The sequence below is a fragment of the Capra hircus genome, chromosome 18 (assembly GCF_001704415.2).
Source record: "Capra hircus breed San Clemente chromosome 18, ASM170441v1, whole genome shotgun sequence".
Classification (NCBI taxonomy): domain Eukaryota; kingdom Metazoa; phylum Chordata; class Mammalia; order Artiodactyla; family Bovidae; genus Capra; species Capra hircus.
In genome coordinates this window covers 9,079,855-9,093,336 of record NC_030825.1, presented here as the reverse complement: position 1 = coordinate 9,093,336, position 13,482 = coordinate 9,079,855, and the positions used below count along the sequence as shown (strand labels likewise).

The 13,482-nt window shown below is 44.1% G+C and overlaps 1 protein-coding gene across 1 annotated transcript; it reads left to right on the top strand.

Moving 5' to 3' along the window:
• Positions 6,529 to 10,533, top strand: C18H16orf46 (chromosome 18 C16orf46 homolog). Its single transcript, XM_013970971.2, has 3 exons — positions 6,529 to 6,561; positions 6,747 to 6,994; positions 8,140 to 10,533. Exons 2-3 carry the CDS (start codon positions 6,785 to 6,787, stop codon positions 9,148 to 9,150), a joined length of 1,221 nt encoding a protein of 406 aa, XP_013826425.2. The 5' UTR covers positions 6,529 to 6,561; positions 6,747 to 6,784; the 3' UTR covers positions 9,151 to 10,533.

Sequence of the window (13,482 nt, the reverse complement as noted above, 5' to 3'; positions counted from 1 at the left end):
TCCCTCCCCCTCCAGGGGCTGCCCATCGCCCCGCCCCCAGCGCGTCTGTAACGCAGGGCAACCGCCCCTGTAGCCCGCCGGCGGGGACTAAGCTGCCCGGGTCCTTCCACCCCGCTGGGCCCTCAGGAGGGTGTGAGCGGCTGGGCCGCTTCCCCGCCTCCGGGTCGAGGCCCCAGACTGCTCCATCGGCGGCAGAGCGAGAAGCCTTGCCCAGTTGGGAAGGGAGCTGCCTTCTGAGGCGGGGAGGTAAAAGGAAGAGGAGAAGCTGGGCCTGAAGAAGAGTGGGCAGGGCCTGGGGAGGGGGTGCGGAGTGGGTGGGGCAGTGGGAGGAGCCGCTGAAAGGGCGGAGCCCTGTGAGGGAACGGCCCTTGGAGGAAGGGGTGGGGTTGGTGGGGGCGCTTTGCTGGAGGGCATATCTATTGAAAGAAGGGGAGGCATCTATTGTGGCCAGGTAGGATGCCACTCTAGTGTTCTTGCCTGGAGATTCCAGGGACGGGGAAGCCTGGTGGGCTGCCGTCTGTGGGGTCGCACAGAGTCGGACACGACTGAAGCGGCCTAGCAGCAGCAGCAGCAGCAGGATGTGGAGGAAGGGGAGGGCCGAGAGGAGGAAGAAAGAAAGGTCTTGGAAGAAGGGCAGAGAGCCACACTGTCAAGTGCCTGGGCTTTTGGAAACAGGTGGCAAGAGTTGTGTGTTTGAAGACTTGAATTTTCCTGTACATTGTATGCTGTGTGAGAGCTGGGAAGACTGGGGTTGCTTTACCATTTCACTACCCTTGCTAGGCAGAAGGAGAAGCCGGTGGCAGAGGATGGGATGGTCGAACAGCAACGACTACTCAATGGACATGAAAAGACCCCTGATGCTGGGAAAGACTGAAGGCAGGAGGAGAAGGGGCGACAGAGGATGAGATGGTTGGATGGCATCACCGACTTGATGGACATGAGTTTGATTTAACCACGGGAGTTGGTGATGGACAGGGAGGCCTAGAGTACTACAGTCCACGGGGTCGCAAAGAGTGGGACACGACTGAGCAACTGAACTGAACTGGGAGATAGTGGAGCACGGAGGAGCCTGGCATGCTGCAGTCTGGCGGGGGGGGGGGGGGAGGGGGAGGGGGGTCGGTCAAAAAGAGTCGACAGGACTTAGCTACTGAACAACCACCACCAGTGCTAGGCATCTCCTGAACACTTAATGAGTAATGAATGTGACTGGAAAAAGCAGAAGAGTTGGAGACTGGGATTGGAGTGAAATGTTCTGATAGGGAGAGATGGTTGTAGAAACTGCGCTCCTAGGAATCATTCTATGAATAATCAAAGCCGCTGTGCTCTGTGGGCATGTAAGAAGCATAAAGCACAGGTAATTAACATGGTGGTTTAGTCACTAAGTTGTGTTGGACTCTTGCGACCCCATGGACGGTAGCCTGCCAGGCTCCTCTGTCCATGGGATTCTCCAGGTGATAATACTGGAGTGGGTTGCCATTTCCTTCTCCAGGGGATCTTCCCAACCCAGGAATCCAACCCAGGTCTCCTGCATTGCAGGCAGATTCTTAACCGACTGAACTATGAGGTACAGGAATTGAGGGTAGCCGTTTGTAGTCTGATTATATGGGTGAGTGATAGCAGAAATGTGTCAAAGATAATGGCGAAAAGAAAGACTGCTGGCGTTCTTCAGTCAATAAGATGTCTCAAATTCCTCTCATGCTTTAAATCTCTGACTTCTGCTGCTGCTGCTGCTCCTGCTGCTAGCCAAAGAAAACTCTCTGCTTTTAAAGGACACATATCATTAGATTTCCTGAAGGAGGGCATGGCAACCCACTCCAGTATCCTTGCCTGGGGAATCCCCATGGACAGAAGCACCTGGTGGGCTACAGTCCATGCAGTCGCAGAGTCGGATACGACTGAGTGACTAAGTACAGCACATCATTAGATTAGGCCCATCCCAGTAAACCAAGATTGTTTCCCTGTCATCAGGTCAACCAATTGGTACCCATAATTACATCTGTAAAATCCCTTTTGCCATGTAACATAACTTATTCATGGAATAGTCCCAGGGATTAGGATGGAAAACCTTGTGGAGGGAGGATTTGCAGAACTTAATTTACTACGTTATCTTTGAGGAATATTGTAGAAAAATTACTGCAGCAGTTCTTTTTTTTTTACCCAGTTTCAGTGAACATAAATTATACATTATTAAGCCTACCTTTAATGAGAATTTTGTCTTTGAATTGACTCAAGTACACTCTTAGTCTTTCGAAGAATGGTCCTTGGGACTTACCTGGTGGTACAGTGAATAAGAATCTGCCTGCCAATACAAGAGGCAGGGGGTTGATCCCTGATCCAGGGAGATTCCACAAGCCACAGAGCAACTAAGCCCATGCACCACAATTACTGAGCCTGAGCTCTAAAGCCTGCAAACCACAACTACTGAGCCCGTGTGCCCAAGTATGTGTATTACTGTTGTTGTTGTTTAGGTGCTAAGTTGTGTCCTACTCTTTTGCCAACTGTGATGGCAAAATATGATGGCAAATGTGGGGAAACACTGGCTTTTAGGTACTTCTGCCTAGAAGTGACTCATATGATTTCAGTCCTGTTATTAGCCGAAATAAGTCACAAGGCATGCTTAACTTCAAGGAGAAATGTAGATAATACTTCTGTATCTCCAGAAGGAAAAAGAAGCAAGATTTGGGGGACCAATAGTAGCATCTTCGTACCACACTGATCTGGTATCATCAGAGGTGATGTACGAAGCAAATGACCTTTACGTATATTATAAATGTCACTACCTTTAGAAATAGAGTTCAGGGACTATGGGAATGGAAAAGTCCTAGATTTGGGGACAGAGGATGAGATGGTTGGATGGCATCACTGACTCAATGGACATGATTTTGAGCAAACTCCAGGAGATAGTGGAGGATGGAGAAGCCTGGCATGCTGCAGTCCATGGGGTCGCAAAGAGTCAGACACAGCTTAGCAACTGAAGGTAGAACTAAAACATTATAATTATTTTCTTAAAACTGTTTTCAATTTTCTAGATTCAGAAACATTTATGAAAATACAAGGTCCAAGAATAGATAGACAATCTCAAAGAAATTGGAGGAGTAACTGTTGAATATCAAGATATGAATCTGGAGCAGGATTTATTATAGATATTAACAAGCTGGCTTTAAAATTTATTAGGAAATTTAAAAGGAACTATAATAGGTAAAAAAAATTATGAAAATGAAGAATAAAATGGAGGAATCACATTACCCAGTTTTAAAAATTACCATAAACTATAGGAATCAATATGATATTGGTGAATGGAGAGACACAGGTCAATGGGCCAGAAAAGGGTGTTCTAAAATATACCCAAATAAATATCAGTTCAGTCGCTCAGTCGTGTCCGAGTCTTTGCAACTCCATGAATTGCAGCATGCCAGGCTTTCCCTGTCCATCACCAACCCCCGGAGTTTACCCAAACTCTTATCCGTTGTGTCAGTGATGCCATCCAACCATCTCATCCTCTATCGTCCTCTTCTCCTGCCTTCAATCTTTCCCAGGATCAGGGTCTTTTCAAATGAGTCAGCTCTTCACATCAGGTGGCCAAAGTATTGGAGTTTCAGCTTCAACATCAGTCCTTGCAATGAACACTCAGGACTGATCTCCTTTAGGATGGACTGGTTGGATCCCCTTGCAGTCCAAGGGACTCTCAAGAGTCTTCTCCAACACCACAGTTCAAAAGCAGCAGTTCTTTGGCAATCAGCTTTCTTTATAGTTCAACTCTCACAGCCATACATGACTACTGGAGAAATAATTGCCTTAACTAGACAGACCTTCGTTGGCAAAGTAATGTCTCTGCTTTTTAATATGCTATCTAGCTTGGTCATAACTTTCCTTCCAAGGAGCAAGCATTTTTTAATTTCATGGCTGCAGTCACCATCTGCAGTGATTTTGGAGCCCCCCAAAATAAAGTCTGCCACTGTTTCCACTGTTTCCCCATCTATTTGCCATGAAGTGATGGGGCCGGATGCCATGATCATAGTTTTCTGAATGTTAAGCTTTAAGCCTACTTTTTCACTCTCCTCTTTCACTTTCATCAAGAGGCTCTTTAGTTCTTCTTCACTTTCTGCCATAAGGGTGGTGTCATCTGCATATCTGAGGTTATTGATATCTCTCCTGCCAAATAAACATAGCCAATTGATTTTTGACCAAAAAAAAAAAAAGTTAAATGCAGGAAGAATAATCTTTGAACAAGAATGTTGCAACAACTGGCTGTTCATATTCAAAAACTTAATTCAAAGTGGATCATAGACCTAAATATAAACCATAAAACTATATAACTTTGAAAACTAAATACAGAAAATCTTTATGACCTGTGGTTAGGCAAAGTGTTATTAGACATGACACCAAAAACATAATCCATTAAAAACCAAACCAAACCCAAATTTGATGAAACTGGTCCTCATTTTAACTTTTATACAACATATCTATGAGAGTAGCAACAGAAGATAATGTCCTTTCGTTGGCCTCTGCTGTAATATTGGTGTCTTTACCACTGACCAGTGGTAATGAAGTCTTTGTTCCTTTCAGGAGCAGGGCAGTTCATATTCTAAGTTACAGATTGGTTAGGGTGTCAAAGCGCCATTGAGTTTGCCAGATGTCTAACAAAGAGGCATTTGGTAGTCTTTGTACTTCTCAGTTCATTAACAAATGACATCATCACAACGTGGGGTTAGAGATCCTAAAGGTAATGTCTGTGTTTTTTCTTTTCCTCCTGCATTTCCAGTGCCTTCTTTTGTATTCAGTAAATTCAATGAGAAGGCCTTGAGTCCTTTGACTTAAAGAGTAATTGGCCAGTTATTTATGGAGTGTCTCCAAATCTTCCCCTGTAGCTCAGCTGGTAAAGAATCCACCTGTAATGTGGGAGACCTGGGTTCAATCACTGGGTTGGCAAGATCCCTTGGAGAAGTGAAAGGCTACCCACTCCAGTATTCTGGCCTAGAGAATTCCATGGACTGTGTAGCCCGTGGGGTCACAAAGAGTCAGACACAACTGAGTGACTTTCACTTTCACTTTTCCAAATCATCTTCGTAAACTATATTCTCCAATTTATTTCTGAGTTGTTTCCCCACCTTTTGGTACATCTCTTTAAATGAGTCCCTGTTCAAGGTCTTTACCCCACTTAAATTATCCAAACCGTGAAATCTGTTCTTTGATACATTTATTCAGTTTGCTTAAGATCAAAATTCATGCTTTGCTCACCTCCACTGTTACCCCATGTTTTATTTCTTGAACCATTCTGTTAACATGATGACTCAAAAAAAAACCCATTTTATTATGGAAAATTTCACAGTAAAGTACAGTGAATAGTGCAGTTAACCTCAATGTCCTCATACCCTTCTACAACAAACAGAATCTGTGGCTTTTTTTATTTCCTCATTCTGTCTCCAACCACAACCAACCACCCCCACCCCCTTGCAGGATTATTTTGAAGCAAATCATGATGGCTTATGTTCAACTGGTAAAATAATGAGCTATTTTACAGACTTTAAAAAAAAAATTCTTATTTATTTATTTGGCTCTGCCAGGTCTTAGTTACAGCATGCAGGCTCCCTGCATTGGGAGTGCAGAGTCTTAGCCACTGGACCACCAGGGAAGGCCCTTATTTACAGGGTTTTTTGCTGATCATTTTCTTCCATCTCTGTTTAGTTTAAATGCTACTAGAAAAGATATTTTCTGTATCACACTGAATTTCCCATAGGCTCTGTTTCTTAAAGTCTCAGTCATCTTTTTTTGATTTTCATTCATCTTCTTTATTTCATTTCTAAATATCTTAAGTTCCTTTGGCCTTTTCATCTTGAAAAGGATCAGCTTTTCTTTGGGTTTATTCTTGTTTATCCAGACATGTACTTTCGGGGCTTGGACCTCAGTCAACAGTTTCTTCTTTGTACATTTTTTGGTTCTAGCCACTTCAATAGCGTATGTCATAGAATTTAATATCTTCTGGCATACATGTGTGTGCCTTCCTGCTTTGTACTCCAAATCCAATTTTCTAGCTGCATCTGCAAATGCCTTTTCCCGTGGGAGCATTTTCACTGTGATCCTTGTGTTTCCTTGATGTGATTTTCTTGGAAACATACAGATTTTGATGTATGTTTGATACCAGTGATTCTTAAACCAAATCAGATTGTAAAGCTCTGTGGAAATCAAAAAGTGGAAGAACACGAACTCTGATTTACTTTAAATCTGTGAACATAAGAGGCATAATTTTACCATCAGAAAATCAGTATTATATCACTGCAGATTTTTGCATTCCAGATAGAAGGAAAACTGCATGTAATTGGTAAGAAATCACATAGCCACCCTCTTAGGTGACCTTTGATTGCTTTTTGCACATTTCTATTTGTCATCTCTTACATGAGTTTGGAAGATAAGAATGGACAATGAATCTTTTTTTTTTTTTTAATAAATCCAGGTGTTTTATTTGTTTTTTGCCACACTATTCAGCATGCGGGATCTTAGTTCCCTGATCAGGGATAGAACCCATACCCCCTGAAGTGGAAGCACCAGGGAAGTCCTAAATCCGTAAGTCTTTGAAATTAGCCTTATATTTTATAATGTCAATAGCTGGCAATGGATGGTTTCATAATATTTCTTCTGTCTATTCCTGAACATGTCTTGACGATGTTTCACCTGAGTTATTGAACTGGTTTTTTAACAGAAACAAAGCAGTATTAAAAGCTAAGTTCCATTTGCATTTTAAACCACAGGAAGAAGATGTTAAAGACTTTAAGCAACCATCACAGTAATGGATTTCGGTCACAAAAATGAGACTGAAATTGAAAATAGTGAAAATTATGAAATTCAAAGCACAGAAGAAACTGAATTAATCTATACTTGTCCAGATGAAAGAAGTGAAAAGAATCATGTTGGTTGTCTTCTCAATATCAGTGACGTTACACTTGAACAAGATAAAACAGCCGAAGAGTTTGTCATTGGAACTGGATGGGAAGAAGCAGTGAGTATTTTCTTGAGTTAGGTCTTGTGCATGTTAGGGTTTTGATACAAGCCTTTTACTATTTTCAGAAATAGTTATTGTTGCCCCAAAAAATGTGTAAGCAAGGAAACAGAAACCTCTGAAACAGAGGTAGAATGTTAATGATGATAATAGCAATACCTTTTATTGAGTATTTATGACCATTCTGTATGGGCAAGCACAGTGCTAAATGCTTCACATACATCAATCCATTCACCCTCTCAGCTGTTAGGAATAGCCTCACTCTTTGGAAAAGGGAAACAAAGCACCAAAAATGAAACGTGTCAAAATCTCCTAGGCGGTGGTCAAGGCAGGAGTTGAACCGAGCTTTTCTGGACTCCAGAACCCAATTCCCTTAACTCAAGCTACTTAACTCCTGCTACTTAACTCCCCAAGAGACCCAAGATTTCTATCCTGGTAGTTTTATGCAGAACCCTGTGGTTTACTCTTAAACTATTCTTAGAAGCAATAATGAAATATAAGGGAATTGGTGTGATTGCTTGGCAATGTCACAGCTAGGGCGGGGAGGGGAGAGGGGGTGTTTCTGGATGTACTGGGGTTGAGGCTGGGGTGCTGCTCCACATTGTAGAGTGCCCGGGGTGGCTCCCACCACAGGAGATGCTCCAGCCCTATTTCAGTTCGGGCTGCTATAAGAGAATACCATAGGCTGGGCAGCTTAAGCAGCAGACATTTATTTCTTACAGTTTGGGAGGAATGTTTGAGATCTGGGTGCCAACATGGTCGATTTCTTGGTGGGAGCCGTATTCTTGGTTATATCCTCACACAGCCTTGTTTGGTGCAGGCAAGCGCAGAGAGCCTGCAGTACAAGAAAGCCTACAGGCGGGACAAGTATGGTTTTGATTTTAATAGTTCTGAATTTATTTTAATACACATCTAAAAAATATATATAGTCAGCACATCAGTGTGCTGATAGATACTATTGCTTAGTATTTTAGTCTTTGAAAATACTATTACAAATAACATGGCATAGTAGGAGGCTAAACTAAGCATGGAAAAACTAAATTAAGTCAATCCAAAGAAAAATATTGATTCAAATAGAGTCAAAATGGGGATGTGGCCACAGTGGGGGCAGTTAGGCTGAGAGTAACACACTGCTTTATCTGCAGGTCCGAGGCTGGGGACAGATATCTCCAACTGCCTGCATCTGGCCCAGGAAGAAGCTTAAGAAGGCGAGGGTGGGAGAAAGTGCCAGCAGCTGCTTACTCTGTGTCAATCTCTCCCATGGGAGCCTGGAGGCCAGGCTTCATTCGGAGGTGGGGAAGTTGGAGTCTGGGGCTTCAGCTCCAGCTCCAGCTCCAGCTGAGGCAGGCCCAGAGAAGGATGGAGGCAGCCTCTCCCACACCCCGGGCACCCCCCCAGGCCCCACTACAACCTCCAGGGAAGTTAACAAAATCTGCTTTCCCACCTACAGTCAGGGAGAGAAGAAAAGTTTACAAATAAAGGAGTTCATTTGGTGCCTGGAAGACTGGGCCACCCCGGAGACTGTTAGGGGCAAGGACCCCAGAAGGCCCTGGAGAGGCACTGACAGAATTCTCCCCTCCTCAGACTCCCTGACTTCCAAAGCCCTTTTAGTCCTCCCTCCCTTGAAGTCTTCGCCCCCAGATGGCTTGGATGTTCTGGGTAAGAAGACTAAGAACTTTTTCTTGCGGCCAGAAGAGAAGGGGCTGAGTGTGGAAAAGGATGAGTGTGTGGCTTATGCCTATGGAGTGAAAGCCGTTGACGGGGCAGGCGAAAAGCAGCCCACTGAGCTGGCCGGGCACCACAAAGTCAAGGACACGCAGCCTTTCCTCACTCCGGTGGCCCGGATGCCCCTGCTGGCCGAGCCTGAGCCCTGCTGCCTGCACTGGTCCCTCCTGCCTGAGAAAAACCTGCTGTGCCCTCCCTGCTATCTCGCCACCTTCCAGCTTTTGCAGAAACAAGGAGCGAGGAACTACAAAGCCAGACTCAAAGCCAGGGAGCCCAGGCCTCCCATGAAAACCCCAAAGCGCGTCCTCACAGAGGCCAAGCAGGAAAACAGGCCCCAAATGTTGGAGACCAAAGTGTTCTCAAGACCTCTCTTGCCGTCCCTCACAGTGAGCAGAGTTGTTATTCCCATTTCCACTCACAGACTCCTTTGAGCTGCTACAATATAATTCCCTGGGAATAAGCAGCGTCTGAACGTGGTTCATCTTCTTTCCCCTGTCTCCCTCCTGCCCCACCCCAGTCTCTTTCTCTTTCTCCTTCTCCTCTTCGTCTCACACACTCTTCTCTCCCTCTCTCCCCTGGCCCCTTTTTGGTAGTAGATCGGGGACAGCTGAACCTCATAGTATGGATTTTGATGTACTCTCAAAACCTCCACATTTTTGTGTTTACCTGCTTCTGTTGCTTAGCCACTTACAAAACGCACACTGGTAGTGCCAGTCTCAGCCTCAGCCTGGCTTATCTGTGCCCTGGAAGACAAGTGGATGGTGGGGAAGCTGGAGGGCCTCCCTCCGGGGTTGCCCCCAGGTCAGCCCCCGAGCCAGCCGGCAGGGGCGCTTTCTGCCCCCTGAACCCCAGTGCTTCAAGCCAGGCGTCCTGGGCTTGTTGAGGCCAAGTCGTTTCCTGATCTTTTGAACCTGGCAGATGGTCTATCGGTTGCCACATTTTCTCTTGCAACAGAAACCTGCTTTAATTGAAACAGTGTTGTGAGAGAAAATTCCAGTCTGTGTCCAGATGAATTTCCTGTGTCCAGGGTGGCATATCCTTATATTGATACTGGGTGGATGGATGTGCCATGTCCATTGTATCTTATGTGTCCCAGATTTCATATACTTAGAACCTTATGTTAGTCTCTGTGTCTGGGAGGTTTTGGCTACCTTTCTACAAAATTCATCTTGAGAGGCAGGTTGAGAATAATAATTATTGTTTAAATGTCACTGAGATGATTGCTAGCACACATGCTCCTTCCAGTCTTACATCTACTATTTGGGAACTTGACAACCCCAGACAGAGTTATGGAATGGAGGTGTGGCTTTCTTCCTTCTTCCATCTTTCCTCCCCCCTCATTTTACCCCAGTACACATTTCCTGAAGTTGTGTATAAATTAAATGTTTGTAAATAAGTTATATTTTAAATGTGAAGTGACAATGCTATGTAGAGAGATGCTGTGAAGAACCATTTTGTAATGTGAATAACCATTTAGTCACTCTGTAATTATATAGTTTGCATTTGCTTAAAGTAGATCATACTTGAACTGTAGGCTTTCCATCTCCTAAGTGATGGGCAGACAGAATTTATGGCTATTTGTAAACATCTGTTTTCCATAACTGGTCTTTGTAATGTCTTTTCTGTTTAAGTTTAGGAGTTTTGTTGGTTTGCCTTTACAAAACACCAGAAATATAGGAATGATTACAGTACAATAGTCATTTAAAGGTGTACTTTGCCTTTTGAGATTGGACACTTTTCAGACTAGAAGCAGTTTGCAGTTTCTACTCACCCTTTCTTGTCTGAATGAAGAAACCATCTGAATTCATCCCCAAGAAGAGGTCCCGATTTCCCTCTGTGTCTGCACACTGCGGGTGTTGGACCCTGTACTGCTTGAGCACTGTCCAGCTCTGGCAACCTGCCTACCTGAGTCAGTAATTTTTTTCAAGTCCTTCTTTGTAGGCTGCAGAATAATGAATAAGCTCACTATGTATACACCTGTCAAAGTGTTTGCTTGGGAGAGAAAAGTATCTACCAGTATGAATAAGGGACAAAGCTCACCTGCTTAGCCCAGGGGTACTTACCAGTTGAGATCTTGCCAGTTTGAACTGATACAAGTGACAACAGAAAGAATTTTTTTTTTTCTTAAAAACTCACTTGTTGAGATAAGGGTTATATATTCTATACCTTTGGGGATAAACATATAATAATTTAGAACTGAGATTTAGTTTGAACAAAGGAAGGACCCAAATTTACAGGTTTGTTGTTCGGTTGCTCAGTCACGTTTGACTCTTTCCACCCTGTGTCTGTTTTAGTATCTTAAAAAATTTTTTTAATCAACGTTTTTTTTTTTTAAGTTATGAAAGCATCTATTTCTTTAGGTAATTATTCAAATACCTGATAAAGTCCCTCTGGTATCTTATTTTTGTTGGTTGAGGAAGTTTGGCTTGCTTCTCTGTGGACAGAGTCACTCTAGGCCTTGTCCCAGTTTCTAGTCAGATTAAATCAGGACGTTCAAACTGGTCTTTGATATCCAAGTCTATCTAGATAAAGGCTAAATGTTTACTAGAATGCAATAACAAAAATCCTTCCATTTTAAGGTGTCAACATGTTATAATTCAGTCCCAATCACCTTCTTTCTACCTCCAGGTGATGACCTCAAATTAAGTTTTGGTTCTTATGTGTTGTTGCTAATCGCTCAGTTGTGTGCAACTCTTTGCCACCCCCCAAACTGTAGCCCACCAGCCTCTTCTGTCCGTGGAATTCTCCAGCGAGAATACTGGAGTGGGTTGCCATTCCCTGCTCCAGGGGATCTTCCAGACCCGGGGATCGAATCTCAAGCCAAACATGGAGGGCTCTGTGTTTCATCTTTTATTCTGTTAGTTTGTATCATTAGTAAAACTTACCAAACTCTTATTTTTCTGGAAATTAAAAAAATCACCCAGTGGAAGTGTGGCTACACCCAACACAGGGCTCCTCTGCAGAGCCTCACCTCCTAGGGGAGGCCAGACTGAGTTCTGGGAGTGCTGCTGAGCAAGTGTAGGGATGGAGGGACTGGACACCTGGGAGAGTGTAGATCTGAGAGTGATGGGGGGACAAGGGTGAGGGGAAGATTAAGTCAGAATAGGACCCGGCGATGTTTGGACAAGTATGGCGAGCTTTGGCTGCTCAGGGAGACTTCCTCTCATTTTTAGCTTTGTTCTTTTTAGTCTGGACTAGATCTACTTTGCTTTCAATCTCTCCCTCTCCCTAAGTGCCAGAGCCCCAGCCCATCTCTATGCAGGATCCCCCGGCTGGCCAAGCAGGCTGAGCTGCACAATTGGAGTCCTCACACCTGGGACTTTTTGGGGTGTCTGGGCTTGGGTCCAAGTGCAGCCTTGGTGCTGCAGTTCAGGGGCTCCTGAGAAGCCAGATGAGGAAGAAAACAGGGGCTCCTGTGGCTGTGACTGAGGGCAGACAAGGGAGTTTGCTGGTGCCACAGGCAACACTCACCCACTGTCTGCCAGGCTAACTGCGGCCCTGGAGCCAGGAGAGGTTCTGTGCTGTGCCCCTGATGCCCAGGCTAAACTCTGACCCGACCGCCACTAACCCATCACATGACACCATAATTCCACTTGAGTTAGCAAGGCACTATTCTAAGTGTTCAGAGCCTTTTCTGGGTATTGCCTCCTTTTATCCTGAGCAAATTCATGAGGCTCAGGGCTCATTTTCTCCTGTGACCCAAGAAGAAACCCATCAACAGAGAGTTTGGGTTCAGGTGTGCAGCTTGGGCATCTGAAGGTGCCAACTTATCTCCAAGGTGAAGAAACAGCTGGAGTAGTGGGTGGAAAGAATCATGTGGGGCAAGGAAAGAGGACTTCGGAATGTCTTTCCTTCCTGTGAGGTGGGAATAATTTCAGACACAGAATGTGGTGAAGATGAGGAGGTCATGTATGTACAACGCTCACAGAGATTTGTGGTTTTCCAGAATGTCATGATCAGATCAAATACAAATAGCTGGATCATTTCCCTTTAACGAATGCCTGGCTGTTCAGAATCATTTAGAAATCCTGTGGGCATGGCCAGTTGTCACATGGACTCTTTAAAAAGCTCACCTCCCTAACTTGTCAACTTGGGGGTCCTTGGTTGGGATGCCTGTCAATCAGTTCATGGGCCATCTTCATTGCCTGGCCCTTCTTCTCATCCTGTTTTGCCTGAATTTCCACTGCAGCAGTCTAAACATGATTGCTCTGCAGACTTATGCCATATCTCTCAGACTGGTGGTGTGTCATCCTGAGGTGTTAACAGTGAAAAATTTACTTCTCAAGTTTAATCTAGCAGATCAAAGCTATTGTATATCTTCCTGAACTCAGTCTTAAAGTAACTCAATAACTAAAACTAGCACCATCATCTTTTTTTCCTAGGAGCTGGAAACTAGACATTTTTAAATTGACTCTGTCCTATAAAATGAGGGGCTAGGGACTTCCCTGATGTTGCAGTGGTTAAGACCCCGTACTTCCAGTGCAGGGGATGCAGGTTCGATCCCTGGTCAGGGGGAAAAATTGAGGGAATTAATACTTAAGGTACTTCCTGATTCTGTCATTTTAGTGAAGTTAACTTGCCTGTAAACATTACTAGACACTCAAAATGTGAACAGTTCTTTCTGTCATATCATAAGTTTGTGATCAGATTGACTCTGGATGCTGGCTTTTGTAGTGTGAAATTAAAAGAAAATCTAGGTGAATTTCAATTTCTACATTTCAAAAGTTGCTTACAGTAGAAGTCCTAAAAGAGATTTTTTTTTT